General features: G+C 39.0%; 1 protein-coding gene across 1 annotated transcript; it reads right to left on the reverse strand.

Annotated features, from left to right (window-relative positions):
• Positions 1-1,609: 1,609 nt before the first annotated feature.
• Positions 1,610-26,405, reverse strand: LOC140240659 (sushi domain-containing protein 2-like). The gene is made up of 21 exons (XM_072320412.1): positions 26,306-26,405; positions 24,142-24,269; positions 23,066-23,365; positions 22,264-22,401; positions 21,347-21,509; positions 19,964-20,212; positions 19,307-19,598; positions 18,424-18,696; positions 14,374-14,506; positions 13,235-13,373; positions 11,997-12,131; positions 11,127-11,294; positions 9,580-9,840; positions 8,859-9,113; positions 7,203-7,394; positions 6,368-6,546; positions 5,496-5,678; positions 4,304-4,521; positions 3,655-3,754; positions 2,896-3,082; positions 1,610-1,793 (listed from the first exon to the last, which is right to left on the reverse strand). The coding sequence occupies exons 1-21, from the start codon at positions 26,403-26,405 to the stop codon at positions 1,636-1,638; spliced, it is 3,951 nt and encodes a 1,316-aa protein (XP_072176513.1). The 3' UTR covers positions 1,610-1,635.
• Between the last annotated feature and the right edge of the window lie 348 nt (positions 26,406-26,753).

Genomic DNA, 26,753 nt, shown 5'->3' on the forward strand with positions numbered 1-26,753 from the left:
ACATAATATATCGTGCTGTTTGCACTTGCAGATCATTATACTCTCTCTTTCCAATACGTCCACTCACACACCCACGCGCTAGCACATACATCCACGCACACACACACATATACACACACATCCCAGTAAACAGGGGATCAATGCTGCAGTTATACTTTGTTGTTTGACTTTTCATGTACAATTCATACTTTATTCAGGGCTGCTAAAAACAAAATTGATGAAAAAGCAGGTGCAAGAGACTAGAGTAAATGAGCGCAGATTTCAAGGTCATAAGATGATTGAAGACATCAAAATACGTTACTCTGTCCAAGATAATTATGTTACACCTATTTCCCATGACACAAAATATGCAAACAAAACAATGAAATAGTCGAAATTTCCCGGAGTCATTGTCAATTTATCTCATGAAAAATTTCAGCTTGAACTACCAGCTGCAATGATAGGGGAAAGTGATTTGTGATTTTTTTTTTTTTTTTACTTGATTCTTTTTTAGTGTTTCAACTGCCTGTTCATGAAGCAAATATTCTGTAAAGTTTAAGAAGTCTCCACGCGCTTACCGCTCAAGTTGCCAATCGAAAGTGCAATAAACCCATTTACTAAATACAAAGGACAACGCATGAAATGTATATGAGATACATGTATATAAATGCATTGTCTTTTACACCGGAGAGAAAACAAGTTCATCACGCAGCATTTCACGAAGCGGTTTGTCAGATTTTTTTTTTTCTGGCAAACTGTTATAAGCTACCGAAATCCTTGCATCTGATTGGCTGAGAGCAAATTTGTCCGACCAAAAATGTGTCGGACAAAACACTTCATGAAATGCCCCCCCCCCCCCCAAGAACGAAGACTAGAAACAATTCTGGTCTTCCTTATTGCACATTCTTTGTTCATTCTTTGTTCATGTATCCTAATCAAGGAACACTTCTTTCAGATGATTTTAGTAAACTGAAATTTCCTTCATCTGCTTTACAGTTTACGTTTATCTGCTGTTTAAACTATTCGTTAGATTTTACCTGTATAGACCAAGGTTTGAAAGATTTCTGGTTGCTCAGATAATGTCGATTATCCACTCCGAAACTCCCTTATCAAACTGAGTGCACTAAACATATTAACCAACGCAACATTAGTAGACTGCTTAAATATGTATGCAAATATAGGCCATTCTTAACGATATGAGATAGTGACTTTAAAAATAATGAATGCATCTAACACTCAATAATTATTTTACGTGAAACAAAGTATCACACAGCGCGGAAGTATACGTCTTTATGACTTAGTCATGAACAATAATGGGGCTAAAAACATTTTTTCTTCAGCAGCCAGTATTCCTGGTTTACATGATCTCCATTAAGTGCCGATGATATGAAGATGAACATAAGCATTACCATTTCTAAGGAAAACGTACACTACTAAAGTACTGTATTGCCGAAGTAGATGATTAGCCATGATAGATCCTTTTAAGAATGCTCATAAATTTTTGCAGGAATGTATTAAAGATAACAGAGAATGAAGAACTTCTGCAGCAGAGTCGACAGATTGAAGTCATGGAGTCAAGAGACCAACTCAGGGACCGTCTGTCGCAGACTGTGATCCTCGTCCCATTGTGGTCACGTGATTTCGGCTATCTCCACGTCACTCCTTGGTATCGCAGTCGTGGCGCACAGGGCGATAACCACGTGACTCGGGTCGAGCGCGCACACGCATCAGCAAGAGGGTGACGGCGACAATGATGGCGATCACGGCTCCGACGATTCCGATGATGACCGGCGCCATTGAATGGGGCGAAAGAACTACCGAATAATTTGCAATAAAATTATAACACTTAAAAAGAGTGTCGGGGAGACCTGTATCAGGTGAAAATCCCATGTGAATATGTACATCTAACGCGGTTAAAACAAATATCGTTCCCGGGGCCCGTTTCATAAAACTTGTCATCAGTGACAACTGCCACATTTCTATGACAAATTTGCTCTCAGCCAATCAGATGCAAGGATTTCAGTAGCTTGTCACATCTATGACAACTTGTCACTGATGACAAGTTCTATTAAACAGGCTCCAGGTCGTTTTGTTTCACTAATGTTGTGTTTAAACATAGCAATTCTCTGTATTCGTCTTTCTTTCTTCTTAAAACTCTGTATACATTTAAATAACCTACTTTCTTTCTTCCCGTTTTCCCTCTCACATATTATTTTTGTATGGATTACTTTCATTCAAATATACAAGCAACTCAAAGGCGATTGATAAGCATAAGAGTGATGGAACCAACATTTTAATTTGCCTCGAACTACACAAGCTCAGAGAAGAGAAAAAGGCTATATCTAATGATATCGTACAGAGAAAGTGAGTGAGAGAGAAAAAAGACAAAACTAAACAAAAGAGAGCAAGAGAAGAAAGAGAAAGAGAAGGAGATCATGCAAAAATACTCAGCCCCTTACTCAAGTATGAAATCAAGCTTAAAGGGATGGTACAGTATTGGTGGAGATAAGAATTGGGCTTTTAACTTTTTGCAAGATACCAAGAAAACACTTATGATATAGTACAGAGCATACCATTTTAACAGGAATTCAAAGTTTATTTGATGAAAATTGGGTTTGGAATGACTGAAACATCCAAAGACAAAGTAAAACAAAGCGAATTAGAATCACTCTTTTTTGGATATCTCATCCATTTCAAAACCAATTTTTATCAAATAAACGTTTAATTTTTCATTTCTCATTATCTCACCAAAATGTTAGAAACCTGAAATTAGGTCTCAACCAAATCTGTACGATCCCTCTAAAGAGGTGACTGATTATTGTCGAAAACCTTTCACAGCTAACAAATGAAATGAAATTGAACATAAAGTTGCTTTTGACTGTATTTTTTTTTTAAATATAAGTTAAATCACTTCACCTTCGTTGTTCTTGTTCGAGCGCTCGTGACGATGTGCCGACAACGGCCCGATTGTGACGGTGTGGGGCTGTGATCGCGATCCGGACGGTGGACCAAGGTCTCGACGGGATCGCCTTACGCAGCCCTGGGCGCAGCGAGAACCCAGGTCGGCGTTGTCGCAGACGAGAACGTCACAGTGAACGTACACCTGAACGAATCGAACAAGTATGGAAACTGATTGATGATGATTGTCCCATCTCACTCGGTTCACTCTAGATCATGTAAAATACCAGGATATATTCATTTTAATTCAGATTAAATGAATTTATTGGGATTTTCCTGCATTGAATATATTACAAATGAAATACAGTCTTTTCTTTTTACTTTCGAGACAACAGAACATACAGTGTGTACATCCGAACATAATTGAGATATACGTGTCCAGATCGAAGAAAAGAATAAGAGAACACGTCAATTGGGAACCACTCGGGATATAATGAATAAAATGATCTGACTGAATTATGACGCATGCGGGAGTATGAATGCAGAAGTCTGTCGTCAAAATAAGCATATAGCTGAAAGATACAACAAATATTATCATGATAGATATATCATGACTGAAAAAAAAAGAAATTTTCAAGCCAGATTCAAATTTACGTTCCATTAGCAAAAAGAAAATAAGAAAATTCTGATCCAATGCTCTTTAAAACTGCAGGGATGACTCGATTAAATCATATACAAAGGTCTTTACTTCTGAAGCATAAAGGATTTTCTCAATACCTCATTATAATCGCCGATGAATGTGAATGCGTCAACTTGGAAAGCTGTGAAAGTAGGCCCAAAGTAGTTCCTAAACTGGAGCGTTGAATCAATAGCACACCTGCGAGACGCAGAAAAAGAGACCAACACAAAAGGGTTATGTAGTCCATATGAGTCAAATTTATTACTAATGTCTATCAAATATACGTCAAATCATCCCTCTAAGTAAATTCGAGATGAAAGAAAGTCTATTAGACTGCAGAATCTCGCTGGAAACGTGTGAAGTCATTAGCATCAGTATTTTGGTATGTCAGCACACCATGTCGACTTTAGGCCCTAAAATGATGGTTAAAATGAATTGATCACATTATGAGCCAACATTTCTCAGTAGTATCCATTTATTTATCTTTTGATCTTTGATGAGGGAAAAGTTATAGAGAAGCTCATCATAGCAGCTGACTGATTGAATTGATGCAAAACTTCAAATTCGATTTTTTTTTTTTTTTTTTTTTTTAGTCGAGGAAAGAATTGATACGTTGATACACGCACTTTTTTCCTTTTGTTTTGGAGAAAATCATCATGCAGAGAAACAATAAATCAAATTGAAATTGAAAAGAGGGTATTGACTGGAATCATTTTCGAGCGAATCTTTATAGCAGAATCGTCCTACCCGTCGTCGAGTACGAAGTACTTGGGCTGGCTCGATGGGTGTGGATAGGGCGTGGCCCAGCAAGATTCCATGAAAACGGTGAGATCGGTAAGAGTAGTCAGGTTGACACCAAAGTAGAGCGGTTCGCCGAGGGACACCAGCTCCGAATCGTCGGCCTCTTGGCGGAACATATAGTCGGTGTACCTCTCCAACGAGATTACGAATTCTCCGTATCCTTCCTAAATTCGATAGTAAGTGATTTCATTAATGATAACGACGATTTTACTGTTAAAAGTTTTGGCCTAACGAAAACAAGAACAGAAATACAAAAACCAGGTATTGCATTACGGGACTTTGTTGCGCTTACTCACTTTCAAGTTGCTTGAGGGATACCTTTTCATCTGATCATCTCAAGCAGTTCAAGTCTATATCAAAGTGGTTTGCCGTGTTAAGCTTAAACATGTTAAAGGGTTCTCGCACCAAAACTGAACCTGTGTTTACAATTACTTTAACTCATGGTACCCCCAAGTACTTATAAAAAAGTGCTTGAATTTATTTTGAAAGACAAATCTCCAAACCAACAATAACATAATATGTATTCTGATATACGGAGATGCATCAATTCAAAATCAAATCTCTGTTTGGTTTTCGAAACCACGAATGCTTTTCTTTTCTTTTCCTTTGTACCTTGCAATATATGAGGTCTTTGACAGTTTGAGGAATGTCAGGTGTGGTAATCCGTGCCCGTTTCACAAAGAAATTTGCAATAAGGATATTGGCAATAATGATGTTGCAGTTTGAAGTTCCCATGACAACAACCAGGAGACATGCAATCAGTCACGAGCAATCAGTCGCTAGTAAGTAAGGTGTTACCATAGTAACTGCAATTATTGGAACCTTAGAGTAATCACAAAACTCTTTATAAAAGGGTCACAGATGAAGACTGTCCGACAATCGGTATAGGACTTTAGAGTAGGGTCCCATGAGACCAGCTCGTCTTTTCTGCTTTTGGATAAGAGAAGTCGAAATCAAGATCTGACTCACGCCTTTTTTGACCTGAAAAGTCAAGAAGACGAGATCTCACAAATCGACTTGTCGCCTTCTCCGACCCGTTACTGAGTATGTCGAGCAGACGAGACTCTCCTTTTCCTGTCTTCACTGTGGCTCTCGAATGCTCAGAGAATAAATTTTGTAACAACCAATGGAAACTAACCTCCTCCGCAACCACCAGATTGGTCTCCACCGCGAACGTTTCGTCCAGGAGCTGTTCGCGTTCGAGTCTGCACGTGACGTTGATATGGAGAATGTGCTCCCTGGTGATCACCTGACCGGATGTACGGGGGCGTGGCTTATAGTACGTCACGCGATTTGTGAACACGATGCTGTCGTCCTCTTGCTACACGGAACAAAACATATCCATAAATAATGATAAAGGTAATTCATTGTACTGTCTTCAGTGCTGCCACGCAAACAAAGCACGTCATTGGTTGCAACTTTGAACCAATCAGCTGTCGTCATTTCAGTCAATTTAGGAAATGATAGCTGACTGTATGTTTTACCGTTAAGTTCACAATACGTAAACCTTAATGCCTTAATGTAAGAGAACTCTGAAACCGTTTACTCATGAAAGACTTTTCTTTTTAACGTATAGGCTACTTGTACAACAGGGTTATAAGCATTATATTTATCATAATTGAACTTGATTTTTCTCTTTGAATTGTAACAATATTAAGACAAGTTAAGGATTTCAATGATATGGACTTGCATTGGCGCAACTATGTGGCTCAAAAAATATATCTGGAAAATAACAAGGCATTGGGTGTATGCCATCACATCACCGAACGGCTATGGGACAAACTGCTTGCGCTTTAATCATGACTTTTCAAAATATAGAATAAAAAGTGAATATGAAGAAAAACATGATATAAAAAACACTGAATAGGAAGTAAATAACTGTGAGTAATTGAATAAGTGATAGTTGATTGGCCTGCCTTATATTGGCATCGATGAATTCTAGAAATAATGAGCAAGAATGAGACAGTCGACGTTTGAAAAAAAGAGAAGAAAAGAAGACACATTTTATACCGTTTGCTTTGTGCCACACCGATCGTAGCGAGTAGTAACTGCGACGTGGTTGCTGTCGTGATCGTAACCAACACACTGCTCGTCTATGAAATGGACATCGCTTGCGTCATCGTCAACGTCGATGAGTGTCCGGTCGATGAGAAGTGTCATCGACGTACTTTCGCAGATGATTTCTAATTCTAGAACATGAAATGAATTAGTGAAATTTTATACAAATTGCACATTCTCCAATGTAATACACTATATAGAATATGATCACACTCGACAAAATACTAACTAATCTATATGCAGTCTCGTTTAAATAGTGAAAAGAGAATTGCAGGAGGTCTAACGTTCGGAGCGTATGCCTAGGGCTAGTTAGGTTTTTATTCGTAGTTTGTGTAATTCATTTTGTAAATTTAATTTCGTGCACAAAGTAGAAGATCAATGATATAACATGTATAATTGTTTTATTATGTTTGGGGGAATGCACCTTACAAGCACTGCTTCTTCAGCATTCCTCCCCATCTCCTGCATTTTCTAAACTTCAGAATGTTTTTTTTTTTTTTTGGTGCTTTTTTTTCCTCACCCTATCATTTGTTTATCCATAAATATCATTTACTATTATTTGTAATGTTGACAAATACAAGTACTTATGTTTTGCGTGAAAAAAAAAGTATTTTTACAAGTTCTGTTGGAGATGGAAAAAATGAATGAATGAATATAATATAGAACAGTGCATGATGAAGGTAATCATTACTCCGCAAAGTAAGGTTATTATTTTGTGAACATCCTTTCCAGAGCAAGAATTATTATAGAGCAAATAAGGCCAAAAACAAGAAATTAAAGCGATTACCTGGTGGCGGTGGCACGTAAATACATTGAGGAACATCGCCCCCGCTCCACGATCCGTCAGCTTGGCAGGTCAAGGTGACCACGTGACTCAGCTCGTAGCCTTGGTCACAGCTAAAGGTAGCCATACCGCCCACGCTGTACCGCGACACGAGGACGGCCCCGTTCTCGGGTGGATCCACCGTTGGGCAGGTCACTTTTGGAAATGTGAAAACGAACACCTTTATGTATATAATGTATGTTCACTTTTGTATAGTCTTAGATTGACGAGAATTAACGTCTCCTTGAGAGGAGAATAAGAGGAGTGATTTGAGTTAGTTGAGTGACGTCATCAAAGGGTTCGGGAAAAATTACTACATTGAATGATGAATGAATTTATTGGTTTTTCTGATATCCTTAGTGTATGGAATTTATCTGACGACACGAAAAGGAAGTTAGGGTTGTAAGGTATAATGTGAAAGATAAACTTCCTTTGATTTTATTTCTGATAGTTTGGTACTTTAAAGGGGCCCTGAAATCCAAATGCATGTTGATTAGTGTTGATTTATGATACCCTCAACATCACTTTTGCGGTAAAACAAATAATAATAATAATAATAATAAGGTCTTATTTACCCAGGGTAGCCTCTTCAGTGTTGCCACTGCTCTACCAGAGGGCCCTGCCATTATTATTACCCCAGCGTTGCTAGGTACCCATTTATACACCTGGGTCGAGAGGGACATGGTGGGTAAAACATCTTGTCCAAGGACGTAAGCGCTGGGCGGGATTCGAACTCGGGTCCTCCGAGCGGGAGTCGGGAATCTTATCCACTATGCCACAAATATCTAGAAACATTTCTGTACTATACCATAAGTGTTTTCTTGGTATCTCGCAAAAAGTTAAAAGCCCAATTCTCCTCTCCACCAATACTGTACCATCCCTTTAATATTGATTGGTTTGGAAGGATTTTTTGTGGGCGTTCCCAAGTAATCTGAAGAAAAATAGAAGAAAAAAATCGTTAAAAATATATGGAATGTTTCTAGATATTCGTTTCACCGCAAAAGTGATGTTGAGGGTATCATAAATCAACACAAATCAACATGCATTTGGATTTCAGGGCCCCTTTAAATCGAATATGCTCTGGAACTGACGTTTAAAACACAGCAATATATCTGCTGTAACATTGATAGTAGATATCATCGCTGCCCTGAAACTTTGTTGAGTGTGTCTCACTGTCTCTGGCATGTGAAACAGAGTATCAACCAATCCTATCACCGTACAATAGGAATATTTGACATATTGCACCTATGTGAAAATTGTAGATACGCCCTCTTCATATTTTTGAGATCTGAATGATCAATATAGAGATAGGAGATACATTGCACTCTCGTTACAACGAACACGGTTGTAAAAAAAAAAATTCGGATACAAGGAAGTGAAATTCAGGTCCAAAAAAAATTATCACCTATGCATCTTTAACCACTTTATATTTGTTCGGTTAAATCGAAATCTTTATATAAGAAAGAAAACTGCCGGTCCCTAGGACTTCGATATAACGGCAGTAGACTGTATTTCAACTACTGGAGGCTTTTTTTAATTTTTTTTTTTTAATAATCAAATCGATCTGACATCGTGGAAAATGTAAGGTAGTCGCAAGGAGGTATAGTAATGCATATGTACCGTAATTATAATCCTGACGAATCGCTTGTAGCTGCTCGACGGCAGCGGCGGTTGCACGAGCTATCTCCTCCGAGCCCGTCGTGTGGTAGTCAAAGTAACAGAATCCGTTGTGACCGCACACCTCGTCCACGCGACTCTGATTGACAGTCGGGTTGATGACGATTTCGAATGCGGGTAGGAAGGAACGATCCGTGTGCGACTCGTGATCAGCGCCCACATCGTAGAAGAAGAGGGACTCGGTCGAGGATATCTCCCCTGTAAAAACAAGATGGATACACTTCATAGCAAACTATTACTGGTATTATATTCCTTCATTGTAATATTGCATTCTAATATTGTCATTGCATTATCATTTTTTTACTTCTTTCTTCTGTGTAGGCCTATAGAAGCTCCATATAAATGCAATCATTATTATTATTATTATTATTATTATTATTATTATTATTTGCATATTTGCGTATACCTCTTGCATCGATTTTTGTAGGGCTTTGCAGTGTGAGAACCCATTTAAGGACAGTTATAGGACATTCATTTTGATAATATTTTATGGCAGAAAAACCAGAAATCACTTTCTTAGAAAAAGTCGAAACATATTTCTAAACGCATATCCTCTACAGTATTCTCTCATTATATATTTGGAAACAGCTTTTAATGATTGATATTGATTGATTCTATTGCAATGCATTACTATCAATTAGTTATTTCATGGATGCAAACTTACACTCCAAACCGAAATTGTAGTGTATCTCTTCTGTGGTTAGATTTGTCGGGAGGACACGGCCGTCCGGCGTGAGGAAATCATCGCTGGTGCGATTGTTCCACGTTCCCATCAGGCCCTCCGTGTTACCGTTGAATGTTTCCGGCACCGAGAGAAGAATGCTCATGGCGCCCTCTGTCGCCCACAGTTCTATGCCAACCCCACGGTCAAGGAAGGCGACAAGAATCCCTTCCGACGAGATATCCTCTCCCGTAACTGATACATCTGCAAATTGGTTTCATAAGATTTGATTGCTTTCGACATCACCATGATGAGCTGGAGGGGATGGTAATGATACTATCACTGCGTCACTTCTCCTTTTTCATTTCCTTACATCTATCTAAACTTTTCGACGGTAAAACTTCAATAAATACTTTTGAAAGATCAATATTATACTCGTACATGAAACATATTTTGATACTTAAAGTGGAAATCTAGTCCAAATATAAGTTAATCTGATAAGAAAGAGAAAAATACTATACGAGTTAAACTGTATAATTTTGATAGAAATCGGATGAAAAATAGGAAGTTATGACATTTTAAAGTTTTGCTAATTTTTCGGGAAACAGTTCTTGGACGGACAATATTAATATGCAAATGGCAAAGTGAGCATATCATCCCCTCACAGCTTGCCATATAGTTTGTACACAAAATTTTGAAATTTTCAGTTTTATATTCAAACGCAGTTATGCCCGAGGCTCAAATCCAGATATATCTAACTGATCACTATTTTGAAGTTATTCAACCAGGAACATCATGTTTCAGACTTCAATGACAGAAAATTGAATCTTCGTCATTTTTGTTTGTACACGATCAATGGAAAATTGTGAGGTTATGACATAGTTAGCTCACTCATTTGCATATATATCCACTGTACAAGAACTGTTTTTTTTTTGCAGAAATTAGCATAAAATCAAAATAGTCATAACTTCCTTATTTTTCATCCAATTTCAGTCAAATTCTTACCGTTGAACTCGTAAAATGTTATTCTTTTTTATCACTTACTTGCATTTGGACTGGATTTCCCTTTTAACTGTTAGTCATATAAGTTGGACTACACTGAACTTTGTAGAGATGACTCCGAAAACCTGTAACGATAACTCAATGCCATCTTTAAGTTTGCACAATGTAAGTCAGCGTATCATTTTGCACACAACGTGTGCAGGAATTACAGCTTTAGTCCATTGGGGACGGTGTTAAGAAATTAATGAATTGAAGTAACAAAGGGATACATCTGAGAAATGTTTTCACGACTCGAGGACAAAGTAAAAAAGATTCGCACATTCCGGGTGAGCCTGTTTTGATGCAGTGACCCAAGTAAAAACAAATAAATCTAATTAATCTTATAGATAAAATTATCAATGCCGTCTCCTTGTGTACCTGTAGAGAACTTTGCTTGGTAACCATGAGACATCTTGATTAGAGTCATTGAAAATCATTATTTTTTATTAAGAAATATGGATGTTAGTAATTCAGAGAGATAAACATCCCCGCCCCGAATGACTCCCTACCAGTGAATGTCCACGTCGCAGCGACTTCGAAATCTAGGCGCCTGAAACTCGACTCGCCGCGGGGCTTGATGTAAGCATCCATAACTCTGCGCTCATTGGTCTGAACATGAATGACGTCACCATCACCGTAGCGCGCTGCTATGGCAACAATGACGGAAGCATCGGTCCCTGCGTGAGGAAAAAGAAAATTAACAGGAAATAGATAAAACACGAGGATTCATACTTCTAATGAATTCTCCAAATAATTTGTATCTATGTCTGCCAGTCTGTCAAGTCCAACAAAAATACGTGATTGTATTCCACGTGAATCTGCTCTCTGCCGAAAACATTTTAAATTTCCCTCGCGACTTTAAAATAAATCAATAGTTCGCATGATGTCCTATAGAAAAAGGTATGAAGACGTTTTCTAACTAAGTTCTTCATCTGACTGAGGTCCTAGATGTTGGATTTGAAAAGGCTGATCTTCAAATTTGACGTATTCAATGTTCAATTTGATAGAAATATTTTCGAAACCAAGAGGAATTTATAAGGATTTGCTTTGCTAGTGAGTACATAGTTATTCAAATAAATAGACACCGAATTAAATTCTTAAAGAATGCAAGGAAACGACTGAAGAAGAAAGAGATATTTGACACGACAGCATGGCAGAGCGAGTAGCGATGAAGTTGAGACACTTAAAACTTATTTTTATTATATTTATATTGATATTCTTTGATTATACATTCATATCATTACATTTTTAGCATGTTCATATTATATTATATTCTTCTTTCATTTCTTACTCTTAACACTCCCATCCAGAGAAGAGGGAGAGAGAAAAAGAAAAATAAGACATTAAACTGTGGTTAATTCATCATATATCATTCTCACCTGAAAACGGTGCTGTTCTCACTTGCAGAACGAACTCCCCTTGCAGCGCCTCTAGCAGTGTGAACTCACCGTAGCCATTGAATGTGTACGACAATCCGTCGAATGTTGTGAAATGCGGATCCCCAGTTCCCCCCGCTGCTCGCACATCACAAAGAATTCAAAATAACAAAATAACAATAATCATAGTGATGGTTACAATTAAGATATCAATGTTACGATGACGATGTTGTATATGATGATGATATCAATGCTAGTAATGAAAACAAGAAAATTAATAATGACAATATTGACGATAAAACTGTAGGTAGTATTAGTACTAATAATACTTAGTAGGTATAATAGGTATCATGATAATAATAATAATAATCATTAGTAGTAGTAATGGCTGTGACTGTCTGGAATACTCCCCAGGGAGTGGAGAGTAAGCAATGTTAGTGCTGGTTGGAAATAATGTATCCAGTGACCTGGGTAATAATAGTCTGCAAAACTCATTGAGATACTTAACAAGTGTGAAATGCGCTATATAAAAACTAGCTATTATTATTATTATTAGTAGTAATATCGATAATAGTAAGAGTAGCAATGATAATAATGATAATGAAAATAATAATGGCAGGTGACCCTTTGAATTACGACACCGGGAAAGGATATGATATTCGATTTTCATTCTCTTATCACGAGAACAAATTTCAAAAAGCTAGTTTGATTGAGGATTAAAATCCTTGTCATGGCATAGTATACCGACCCGGCCTTTCTTGAACTAGTCGAAAGCAGAACTTGTTTCCTGAAACTTTGATTTGATTTGATTTGATTTGATTTGATTTCTACATTTTTCCAAACACACATGAAAACACGCATTTTTTGATACATGATGAAAAAGGACTATTACAAATGTAGAATCCTACAGCACATATCAATTAATTAAAAAAAAACTTACAATTTCATAATCTTAAGAGAAAAAAAGTAAAGTTGATGTAATTGTAAATAGAGAAAAGAGGAAAATTACACAATCTTTATCATAATGTAGTTATCATATGCATGGACTATAAGCCAGATAAGACATTTCCATTTGTTTGAAAAGTGAAAGTTGGAAGTATAGAAATGACTAATCCCCCTCCTCCTCCCCTTCGTCCTCCCCTCCCGTAAAGAGAGAGAGAGAGAGAGAGAGAGAGAGAGCAAGAAACATGAATGAAACAAATTGTGGAGATTGAACGTATTCTTATTGTACTGCTTAGTACCTGGCATAGGTACTTCGTAGTCGTTACACACTTGGGATGGTCTACGCAGGCCGAACAGTATGCAGGGCTCTTGGGGAGATAAAAGGCAACAGTACGTCCACGGGAGTGCGTCGGCCAAGAAATGAGACAGGTATGGTACCTGATTTCCAGGGAGCAAAAATGGTGAAAGAGAGAGATGGAAAGGAGAAGCTAATTACATTTCTTTTGACTAGTATCTTTGTGCTGGTTATGTGGTGGGCTATGAATGAAAGATTTTTTTTTTTGTCGGTTGACATTCAATGCAAAGAAAAAAAATCATTAAGAATGCATAAATTGGCAACGTAGAATATGAGCGAGCATACGTATCCATGCACTTTTAACAGTGTTTTATGAAATCAAATCAAATCAAATCAAATCAAAATCGAAATCAAAGAAGCCGATTTGTTAGAAACTTGAGAATATTTTTTTTTTCAGCACCTGAACAAAAAGTGCATAGATTAGAGTCACATAAACCATTTTTTCCCAATAAAGTATTAACACCGAGAACATTATGAAAATTTTTAAAATGAAAATAACGCATTTCTATTGACAATGAGCTTTTAAAGGGAATGATAATATCAGAAAAACCAATCTATATTATAAATTTTGTTCCAGTCAGTAACTAGTTCTGATAAAATTAGATTCCATTTCTGCTGTGACTGTATAACCTGACAAATTTTATCAACACATATTTTATGAATATATCTACATACTTGAGTAACTTTATTGATATTAAAAAGAAGCTCTTTCTTGGTAATTTCATCCCTGACTTTGTGCATTTCTGACACTTATTTTCCATCGGAGAGGGAGTGCAGATATAATAGAAAAATAATCTAAATATCACACTGAATTTTGTATTTATTTGTAAATTGAGAATGTGTTCATTTAACAAATGATGTTCATTTAACAAATGATGAATTGAGAATAATAATTAGTTCAGCATTGCTCAGTAGTGTTGAAAACTTATCTTGGGACACTAGGATCAAAGACTACGATGAGAAGAAGAAAAGACAGAAGAAGAAGAAGATGACAAAGAAGAAGAAAAAGAAGAAGAAGAAGAAGAAAAGAAAGAGAAGAACATGGAAGAAACACTGACAGACAACGGACAAGTAAAAGGTTACCATTCCAGGATATTCGTAGGGTGATACTCCGCCGTGGTGGTAGCGATGCGAAAAACCTCCGCTTGGATTTATTTCAACGTTGAGTATGTCGCCTGCCGCGTTGTAGCAACACTGTTGTCCTTCTCCGTCGTCGCTATGGCATGAGAACAAGTAGGTCCATCATTTTGGTTGTTTCTTAGAGCAACGTTTGCTTCTAATACAAGACGAACAAAAAACCATGGATTTTACACCTTCATATTGAAGAATTAAAGTAGCGTACACTTTATCTATTCGCCTCTATAAACCCCGCACTCAATTGTGTTTACATTCACCTTTACCTTTCGGTCAAGTCTATCATAATATAAGCTGCAGAGTTGTCATGTACAACATTAGTCGATGAAACGATTTCCATAATCTTACATCATGTAGTATACATAAATCGACAACTCCAATTTAATTGTGGTCCTTGAGCAGAGAAACCAATACTCTGAAAAACCCAAAAGAAATTGTACTGAACAAGGATGATGAAATAAGGGCCTCACGTATTTCAGAAATATAGAAATGTAATTTCATTACAATACCTCTTGCTTCAAGTTTACTTCTGTAAAATTTATCCATGTTTTCGTCTTTGTTTCTGCTCCCTTGAGCCCCACTCCTGCATTTTTATGGTGAAGCTGCCATGTCATCATCCTTGTTCATTGCAATTTGTTATTAATTTTGAAAACATTCTCATTCCTCATCCCAATCACTATATAGACCTAGTTGTTCAAATGTTTAAAAAAAGTCTGAAAATCATCCGGAGGTCTCCTTTCAAACACTGGCGTAGCCAGGGGGGGGCGATGGGGGCGGTCGCCCCCCCTAAGATTTGGACCGAGGAGTTGGGAGGCGGAAAAAAAAAAATGCGTGTATACTGTATGCATGCACATGAAGCGGGTCTCCTTTGCAACCTTTCATCAAATAAGATATATTTGTTTGAATATTTCACTCAAAGTGTGCACCAGATCGTTGAATTTCAATTCAAAATATGCAAAATCTCTCGTGCTTGGGAGGGGGATACCCCCTCCCAAACCCTCCCCCTCTTTGCCGCTTTCTCTAGCTAAGTACACTTTTTACATTAAAAAAAATTCTGAATAATTCTGAGTGCACAAGACTTTTCACTAATATTCCGAAAACTGAAGGTTCCCTCATGTATAAGGGGAATTTCCCCTTTTAATCGACCCTTTCCTCCCTCAGCCCCCCCCCCATCATTTTTTTTTTTGATTACCCAAATGTTGATTCCATAATAATGCTTATTATGCGTATACGAGATATCTCAATTTCAGCCTTAAAAAGATACAAGCTCCATCGGAAGGGAAGAGTGGAGATAACACTCGCCAACGCCTTCTTCCTGTCCCCCCCCCCCCCCCGCCATGCAAAGAAGTAGACTGTGGCTATACCAAGATCGCTTTATTTCAATTCTAAAAACGCAAAAGCTCCGCGAGCGGGAGGGGGAATCCCCCTTCCCCTAAGTTCTACCTCACTAGACTTTATACATACGCACAGATGGTGCACATTCGGAATAAGAGCTAAATTCCGTGATTTTAACACTTCGATGAAAAAGTGTTGCACCAAAAATTTGCACCAGATCGCTGAATTTCAGGTCTGAAAACGCAAAATCACCTTCGTGTGGGAGGGGATATGCCCCTATCTACACCCTCGTGTGCATGCTTTTTCTGTTTGATTGCTGAACAGACAGCGTTCATGATATTCAGTGTAAGAATTAATACAAGGAGACTAGTGTGTTTGAATTATACTGTTTTATAGGCAAATTGTTCAATAATAATCTACAATAAAATATACGGCAACCTTAAACAAGTGGGACTGTTTCAACTCGTTAAAACACGCAAAAACGTGCATCAAATTGCACCATTTGCAACATCAAAATGCAAAAAGTTCTCACCGTAGGAGGGGGCCCCCCCCCCTTCCACACCCTCCTCTACCCCCTCGCTCGCTCCGCTCGCTCGGGTTCAGTCGAGTTCGTGATATACAGTGAAAAGAATTAATACAAGAAGTGTATCTAAATTATACCATTTTATAGGCAAATTGTTCAATAATAATCTACACTAAAATATACTGCTACCTTAAACAAGTGGGACTGTTTCACGTCGATAAAACGCGCAAAAACATGCATCAAATTGCACCATTTGCAAAACCAAAATGTAAAAACTTCTCACCGTGGGAGGGGGGAACCCCCCTCCCACACCCTCCCCTACCCCCTCGCTCGCTCCGCTCGCTCGGGTTCAGTCGCGTTCATGATATTCAGTGAAAAGAATTAATACAAGAAATGTATTGGAATTATACCATTTTATAGGCAAATTGTTCAATAATAATCTACACTAAAATATACTGCAATCTTAAACAAGTGGGACTATTTCACGTCGTTAAAACACGCAAATACATGCATCACATTGCACCATTTGCAAAATCAAAATGTAAAAAGTTCTCACCGTGGGAGGGGGGTTCCCCTCTCACCCTCCCCTACCCCCTCGCTCGCTCCGCTCGCTCCGCTCGCTCGGGTTCAGTCGCGTTCATGATATTCAGTGAAAAGAATTAATACAAGAAGTGTATTTGAATTATACCATTTTATAGGCAAATTGTTCAATAATAATCTACACTAAAATGTACTGCTACCTTAAACAAGAGGGACTGTTTCACGTCAATAAAACGCGCAAAAACATGCATCAAATTGCACCATTTGCAACATCAAAATGCAAAAAGTTCTTATCGTGGGAGGGGGGACACCCCCCTCCCACACCCTCCCCTCCCCCTCGCTCGCTCCGCTCGCTCGGGTTCAGTCGCGTTCATGATATAAAAACTTTAATATACTGCAATCTTAAACAAGTGGGACTGTTTCACGTCGTTAAAACATGCATCAAATTGCACCATTTGCAAAATCAAAATGTAAAAAGTTCTCACCGTGGGAGGGGGGAAACCCCCCTCCCACACCCTCCCCTACCCCCTCGCTCCCTCCGCTCGCTCGGGTTCAGTCGCGTTCATGATATTCAGTGAAAAGAATATTTGAATTATACCATTTTATAGGCAAATTGTTCAATAATAGTGTACACTAAAATATACTGCTATCTTAAGCAAGTGGGACTGTTTCACGTCGATAAAACGCGCAAAAACATGCATCAAATTGCACCATTTGCAACATCAAAATGCAAAAAGTTCTTATCGTGGGAGGGGGGACACCCCCCTCCCACACCCTCCCCTCCCCCTCGCTCGCTCCGCTCGCTCGGGTTCAGTCGCGTTCATGATATTCAGTGAAAAGAATTAATACAAGAAGTGTATCTAAATTATACCCTTTTATAGGCAAATTGTTCAATAATAATCTACATCAAAATAAACTGCTACCATAAACAAGTGGGACTGTTTCACGTCGATAAAACGCGCAAAAACATGCATCAAATTGCACCATTTACAACATCCAAATGCAAAAAAGTTCTTACCGTGGGAGGGGGGACACCCCCCTCCCACACCCTCCCCCCCTCGCTCGCTCCGCTCGCTCGGGCTCGGTCGCTTCGCTCCCTCGCAGACTAACCGCCCCCCCTAAGATGAAATCCTGGCTACGCCGTTGCTTTCAAAAGATATTAGGGAGCTTTAGATTTTCGCGACGGTGACGTTCAGATTGAAAACACAACAACAAACAAACAAATTACATTGCTACAATTCTGAGCACGCGCAGAAACGCGTGTCAAAGTCTATTTACATCTATTTACTATTTACTATTTATTTAGATATATTTACAGCTCGCGTCGTCTGAGTTTCATTACGCGTTCTGGGCTATTTTAACGTCCGCTCAATTCACGACGTAGAGAGCTACTTCATGCACCGATCATAATAATGGGGCGCCATCTTATTTTTTATAAGTTGCGTCCTAGCGTAATCTGAAACCACTTTTCAACACGTCGCGACGCAGAGAAGAGGAGAACGTCCAGCTCAAGCGTCGTCTCAAACGTCCGCGCAGCAAATCTAAAGCTCCCTATTATTTGCTACAGAGAGCAAATTGACCTTTTGTTCGAAATGGCTTACCTTGGTGTGATGGCTCGAACGCAGTGCTGAGCATCTGGCTTGTGGGCGCAATTTTCCGGGGAGGTGGAGTCGATGTTGCAATATGGGTCGGGTCTAAACCTTGAGATGTCAATCACAGCTTGATCGGTCGTGCAGGGACATGGTATGTCACGTTCTAAATCACCAGCAGGAAGGTCCACCACGGAAGGCCATGATAAACACCAGTCAATGGGATTATAGCCTCTAAGCCACTGCAAGACATGGACCTCGCTCCACAGCGCAGCTCCCAACGAACTATACATGGAAGAAATGAAAAACTACAATAATAGTCCTACAATGGAAGAATGGCTAGGGTCAGAATATATCATAATCATTGGATCTTTGTCTTTTCATTGTCGTGATGACGCTGTCACCATGGATACAAGATGGCCATCCACGAGACTAGAACCAGACTTGTATAGCCTCATCTTTACCCATCATCACTATTATAGACAATCATCTCAGACACCGCTTACACCATCAACATTTGGTTGACTAACCTTATGATATCCTGTTGAAAAGGTACATGGGGCAGGGCGGCAAAAATAGAGGAGTAGGATGAGGAAAGAGAGGGACCTAAGAAGATGGGTAAAGAAGAAGAAGAAGCGAGCAGTAGAAACGAGGGAGAAAAACAAAATGGTCGGGAAAAATGGGGATGATGAAGAGTAAGAAATAAATGGAAGATAGAGATTGAAGGAAGAAATGTTATGAAATGGAGGGGGTTAATCCTTTCTGTGCTGGGGCTTTGGACAGTGCGTATACAACACTATCGGGTTTTCGGTGCCAATCGATACTCAGAGCACACGAAGAGTTAAAGAAAGAGAATTAGAAAGAGAAGAGAGGGATGAGGAGACCACTGTCTCACCCGCCTGTCGTCGCTGAATCGATCACAGCAATGACACCGACATCGAAGTCGACAGCAATGTCAGGTATCGTACTCGTCACGGTCCCACTTTCGTATTGAACGCCTTGAACGAGATAAAGAATCGGCTCAAACTCAATGTCGCCGCCCACTTCATTGTAGCCGTATATGACGACGTCGACACTGGAGACGTCGATGAGCGAGTCCGTGTTCCAGCTGACAGTCATGGACGTTTCACTGCTGGAGCTTCCGATTACATTCGACGTCACATCAGTGGGCACGTCCTCAATGTTCACTAGATTGTTTAACAGTTTGATGGATAGAAAAGCAATTTGCTTTACGGAATACTTTTTGTGAGGCGAGTACATTTTTTTTTTCTTTTTTTTTCTTTTTTCGTAAGAAGATGATGAGGACTATTTTACTCAATAATTTTACCCGGGAGGAACATTCAAACCTCCAACACTAAACGAGACTGTTTTCAATTCAGTTGAATGTCATGTATTTCCATTACACGATACATATAACTACAACTACCTATGCAATCAATTTGAGCATGTTGGGGTCACATCTCTAGAAGAAGAGAACAATATCCCAAAGTGTACCCTAACTGTAGCGCGCAGAGTATGATCATTATACATCTTGCGGCCACGAGAGACGTACAAATTGAAAAGGTGCCGTGAAATCGGTACGAAGCGCCCCCATCCACCGAGACATCGAGAGGGACGTGGCCCGTCTTGAAGAAGGTCGGCGAGACGCAGAGAGCCGTCGTGTTAGATTGCATGACGCCATTCACCAGGATGCCGTCGAACTTGCAGACGATTTCGCTCGAATCATTGAAGCAGGGTCCACTGATGAGGACCTGAGTACCCCCGAGCATGGTACCGACTAGTGGAAATAATGAAATGTCACCTGCGAGGATGGAAAAAAAATAATGTTATATCTTGTTGTCTCGCCAAACTGATATGACTGCTATCACTCTGAAAGACGCTCCCGTCTTTAGCTGTTCGAACTGAGCCTCCTCTAGTTGTGTTATCGTAGTATGAGACTGTTTTGAAATAGAGCAAAAGTGTTTGAATAGTAAGCAATGTCTAAGGGAACTCATTATCATGACCACGTGACAACGTGTATTCTAGAATTGTTAGTGAACATGGGACTACGACTTTTTTCCTTTTCTATTACTTGCCTGTCTTTTTCTAATTAGTCATGATGCTTTGGTGTATGAAATGTTCATGTAGACATCTGTTTAAATACGACCTTCAATTTTCAATCTCGCTGGAATACAGTATAAGATTTGTCATTTTCGTCTCAACATGTTCCTTCTTTTCACTTATGTCTGCCAGTGCTTACATCTTTTAGTCCAATACCAAGAAACAACAATTCTGTGGTTTAGTTTGGCATCTTTCTATCAGAATTTTCAATATTCATTATTAATTTTTTGTAAGGTGTCTTAAATATTCCTACGTCAGTAGAGCAATTTGGGTTCATTTATGAAGTTTCCTTTGCTTGCAGAATTTTCAAAAGTTTTTTAAATTATAAATCTCTAATAGATTCGTAAATTGGCAAACAAACTTCGAACTTCAAAATATTAGACTTCCTCTCTCTCTCTCTCTCTCAGACACACACACACACACACATACATACATCCACACACACACGCGTTTGTAAATTTGAGTTAATTTCTTTCTGATTTGTGCGAAAAACCCGCTCCTGTAATCTTTTTTCCAATACATTAAGATGTACGGTGAAATTAAAAGGTGCCAATTTAGAAAAGTTTATTACAAGTTATTTTGCAAGATAATGCAACAAATTCTACCAGGACTTGAAGGGAAAACATCAGGACTAAACCACAAAGGTGCTAGAGATCTGGCACTGTTTCTTGAAAATTGTCAGCCCTGATAAGTTGTCATTGTCTGACAATTTCAGTAAAATCCTTGGTTTTGATTGGCTGAGATGCTTTGGTCACTGACTGTTACCATGGTGATTGTCAGAGATTGAAAGCTTGTCAGGGCTGACAACTTTCAGGAAACGGTGCCTGGAGATTACCCGAGGATGTGCATCCGATGCCGCTGATTTCGGAGCTATCGGTGCGGAAGACGTATCTCCCAGTCACCCCGACATTGGACGCCTCTTCCACGTCTACGATGTCGTTTGTTCTGGATCCAGGGACGCTGTAATACTTGATACCGTCCCCGGCATTGAAGCCGACCTAAATGAGGTAAGAATAATCTTCATTTATTGTGGTATTTATCTCAGGAATTTTAGAACTAGGTTGAGTATTGGAGGATAGTGGTTTTTGCGTTTTATGTTTCAAGAAAATATGATATAGGTTGCAACCAGTAAATCTACATGGTAGAAAACTATAGAAGGCGATATATATAAGTCAATGCAAGACTTGATAGGCAATAACATTATTTCCTTTCTAGTTACTAGTACATGGCACTACGCAATTGTGACCAATATCACTATTTCGTTTAACATTCAACGTTACTTTCAAGAAATCACTTGATAACAAGATAATGTTTGTCTACACAAGTACGTTGCAATAAGTATTAGAGTGCAGAGGTTAGGTTGAATAATGATAAGAAAATGAAAACAATAATATCACTCCAAATGATGTGTGCGAAAAAAAGTTAAATTCATTGTGACTCATTTGTGATATTCTGCGGTTTCTGTGAAATGCTTACGCTATCATTATCACCAACAACTGTCAAATGACGCTCTGAATCACACATCGGCAAAACCACTTTAAACAGAAAAATTACCGCGTATAATTCTTCCATTTTCATCTTTTTTAATAATGCCGTGCAGGTTGAAATTTGTGCGTGTGTGTGGGGGGAGGGGGACTAGTAGTTCCCTTTTGTTGACATTGTGACAAACGACCAGAATACGTCCATTGTCGTTGTCGTCATCATTCTCATCATCATCAGAAACAGATTTGTCACAATCGTCGCTATCCTTACCTGAGCCGGAGTTCCACCGAGTCCCGTGTCTGCGTTGCCGCCGCTAGCCGTTCCCGTCGTCCAGTTGATGTCGTCGTAGTTGAAAATGGCGAATGAATAACGACCGTCGGTCACGAGAACTGCCTGGAAGGTGTTGGTCTGTTTGGTGGATCAGATGAAAAGTTGGACAGCCATTTTTATTGTACCCCACCATAAATAGGAGTTACTCCGATGCTTTGGCATCGAATGTGCTAAGACAACTACCCATCCCTATCTTAATACATTGAAGACATTTATCCTTAAGCCTCAAATTCGGAAAGATTGCGTGAGGTATTCATGGACTTGCAAGGATATTCTTTTCAATTCTTTCAACAGTCCATTCTCCATCAGAACATCTTGTCCTGGACTATAATGAAGTATGGAGGGCCTAAAAACCCTCAGTGATGTAAGAAAATCACTTAAGGAGATAATGTTTCTTGAAATATATTTGATAGCAGTGATAACCAATTATATCACTTCAATGAGTGGGCATCATGACTTCACTTTGACAACTAGGAAATTTATGAAAGTATGTAATGTCAGTAAGTATGAATACCTATATGCTAACATAGAGTCGAAAAATTCATCGAAATCAGTTGAGCTCTTTCAAAACGACAGTAACAATCGTTAAGAAAGTTGACAGCCCTACTTTTTCCTCCAAGGATGAATTACACTTGTCCATGACAGTTAGTTGAGAACTACGTAGTTATTAAAGGATGAATATTTTCCTCGGAAATCAGGTAAACTTCAGTAGAAACGGAATAGCATGTTACAGTAGACTCACAATAGAAGGGTTGGAAGTCCCGAAGAAAGCCACCCTGTCCCACGTTGCGATGTAAAGCCAGGAAGACGTGAATTGCCGCATGTCGACGAAGACGCTGCGAATTATGTTGTCGGCCTCTTCGAACATGGCTTCGTTCTGACCCAGGCGTAGAACTTCGCGAAACGACAGCGTGCCACCTTCCCTAGTGTCCACGTCACCCCAGAATGGAGTGATCAGTCTTCGGCCATCATCTAGGGGAAATGGGTCTGGGGTATACTGTCCGACAGTGATCAGGAACGACAGCACGCCGTTGTTATTAACCTACCAAAATCAGAACACAAAATCACACTTTTTATGACTGCTTACCTTCACTCAGCTGAATTTGATCTATCACCTTAATTGGTTGCCTTATGATCCATCATTGATTATAGGATTTGAACTAAACGAGAGTTCATTTAAAAATCGAATTCACAGGCGGTAATTATTGCAATTATGATTTCCCGATGAACATTGCAATTTATCGGTAGGCCTACTTCACAAACTAGAACAAATATCAAAATAATGTAAATATCTGAATCAAGTCAGTGGTGAAATAAAGTTTCAATACAATCATGTATCTCAGAATATGTATGTCTGTGTTGGACATCGTGAATCTGAGTGCATTCCAGATTCTTTTCCTGTGTGACGTCGACTACATTTAGGGTCCGTGTAAGTTTGAAGACAGAATTTGAAGCTCGTCACCACAAAAACCTTAAAACATCAAATATCGACACGTTACTTTTGTATGCTCATATTTTTGACCCCTTTGACCTTTGCCCCTGACTTCTGAGACTAGATGGGTTAACTTGGGGCAATCCTTGCCCATATCACGCCAGATCACCAATCAGCTCAAACCCCAAGGCCTAATGCCATCTTCAAATGAACTTTGATGAAAAGTGGAAAACTTGACCAACCCTTCAGAAAAAAAAAATCACTTCAACTGATAAGAAAGAAAGATACTATGTAGTTTACAACATGTGGAAAATTGCACTTGCTTTATAGCAACTGAAAACTTTTACAAAGCTCTGTGAAATATCATCTATCAAAAGAACTCTTACGAAAAGACTATCGTGGTCGTGGTCGAAGAAGGGGAAGACCACGGATATGGGTAGCTCGGGTGTGGAACCGTCATCATTGGCCGCCAAGAAGGTGTCACCTTCACTGGCACCGAACGGAAAGAAGATGTCTGCGAAAAAGATAGAAGAGTGAAAAAAAGGCGAAGGCTAGAGTTCCGATCGCAGAAGGTGGCAGATTTCTTCGGCTGGGGTAGTTATATATCGATTATGATAGTTTAGATAATGGTTTCATAGCCGAACAACTCTCCTGCGGGAATGTACAAAAGCATCATTTGGATTGATAATTTTGTCAGCCTCAAATTCTCCCTCTTCAAATCTGTTAGTGATGAAATATATTTCATCTCTACAATCATGCGATTAAAAGGGTATGATTAAACAGTTTCTATGTTAGTTCAAAATCAACTATCCGTGAAGTTTCGGGTGCAGGTCAGTAGAAGAGTTATGAGACCATAAGATCAGCACCCTATTGGCAGTATGTTGATGTTGAACATTAAGGCTATCATCACCCTTTCGTGGAGACGTACAAACTTTACTAACTCTGTCAAGACGCGCATTAAATATTATAGCGTACCATAGTCAACCTAAATGTGACGATAACCAAACACTCGGAATAACTTCTGGAAGTAGATTTGTGGTATGCGTTCGTTTCTGACGGCATCCGCCCCCCCCCCCCCCCCGTTTTTGTGTGTTTAATACATAACGTAAAATTCAATATTGATTGCAATATCGAAAAGAAATTTGTTTGAATTCGAAACAGTTGCAAAAATAAAGCACTATCTTTGAGATTAAAATTGCAAATTATCTTGCATTGATTGGGCATTGACATGCGGTGACGAATAAAACATACAAATCAATCTAAATTTGATATTGATATGAATTTTTGTTACTCATACTGATGCTGATGAAACACATACCATCATCACGCGTTTTCATAATCGTCAATATTAATAGCGAAATAATATGCAAATTAAATAAAGTGATAACGTAATGGCCCCACAAGTCTCGCACTCTCCCACAAATCATAACAAAGCTTCCTTTTTGACAAGGAATTTAAAAGCAAAACATGTAGTCCTATTTTCTGTATCAAATGTTTGTTATGTTGCATTGAATTGAAGGGAGAAATACTTTTTACAATATATTTGTTCACAATAAAAAAGGAGAATTTTGAAATTAGGACTTCAACACCTCAGAAAATTAGCAAATGTGACAGCACATTATTTGTTGCAAAAATATCCTTTATTCCACTGAAGACTTTTATCATTATTATAACTTTATTTGGCAGAAGACAATCAATATGAAATCAAATACAAAGCTGAAAATGATTGATTATCGCAATAATATAAAAATACTTAAACACTAGATGCACCTGGCAGGTCTCAAGCCAGGCATTGGGCAAAGTTAACTGAATAAGGACTCCGCGCTATGGCATTTTTTTTTTCTAGTGGCTGTTTGGGTCACTAAGAATCTTTAAATCTGAAATTTTGGTGGTCTGCATGAAGAGCAAGCGTAACACTTCATTTTGAATCCTAAGTTGCCCGATCGGGCCACCAACAGATAACCGTTTTCGAGATTTGGTGGCCCGACATCAAGGGCTTTTCGAGTGGACGTGAAGTTTCCCAAATTGAAGGAAACAACAACAACAGCAACAACAACAACAACAACAACAAGAACAAGAACAACAACAACAACAACAACAACAACAACAACAACAACAACAACAACAACCCAACCAACCAACCAACCAACCAACCAACCAACCAAACAAAACAAGAACAACAAACAAACTAACTAACTAACTAACTAATTTACTAACTTAGTTACTTACTAACAAAACTTTCACGGGGAAATGTTGAAGCAGGACAGTATAGATAAACTCATGTTATCCGTATCTGGAGTATTACTAAATGGTAAAGATTATGTTCATAAGGGGCTATGTCTGGTCAGTATTGCTAAACTATAATCTATATTACAAAAAAAAATATGTATTCACCTTACATACATGTATAGGCCTACTTGAAATCAGGAAATGTGAAACGAAATATCTTAAATCGATCGATCGTCATCATGTCACATACAACACTGGTATCATATCTTGCTTAACGTGTTTAAAAGGAAGTGAAAAACCCCAATTATTTCTAGGTCATACCTTGGGCCGCTGAAACTCCGCGCGCAGCGAGCACAAGGAGAAGGAGAGAGAGGCGGCGGTGGTTGGGGAGGGGCGGTGAGACTCGAGACGAACTCATCATCATGGAGGATTCGAACCCCTGTCGGCGTGTCTTCAAACTGTGGTCCGCCTCTCTCAGGTATATTTTTGCCGCGCTTTCGATGGACAACTTTTGAGGAAGAGTGAGGATCCGATTCGGTACTCACACTCAATGCTGCTCACAAAACTGTGATTGATCATCGACTACGAATCGCCACCAGAAGCATGCAGACCGACAATATCAAAATTAATATCTCTGATATTACAAGTTGAGTATTCAAGGAAATCGGCAATTCATTGCGCTAACAAACAATCCAGCTGAATATCGTGCAATTGCTTCGATAAAGTCGAGACGATTGTTTGCGCCGGGTAACTGTGGTTATCAAACCCG

The sequence above is a fragment of the Diadema setosum genome, chromosome 17, assembly GCF_964275005.1.
Source record: "Diadema setosum chromosome 17, eeDiaSeto1, whole genome shotgun sequence".
NCBI classification, from domain to species: Eukaryota; Metazoa; Echinodermata; class Echinoidea; order Diadematoida; family Diadematidae; genus Diadema; species Diadema setosum.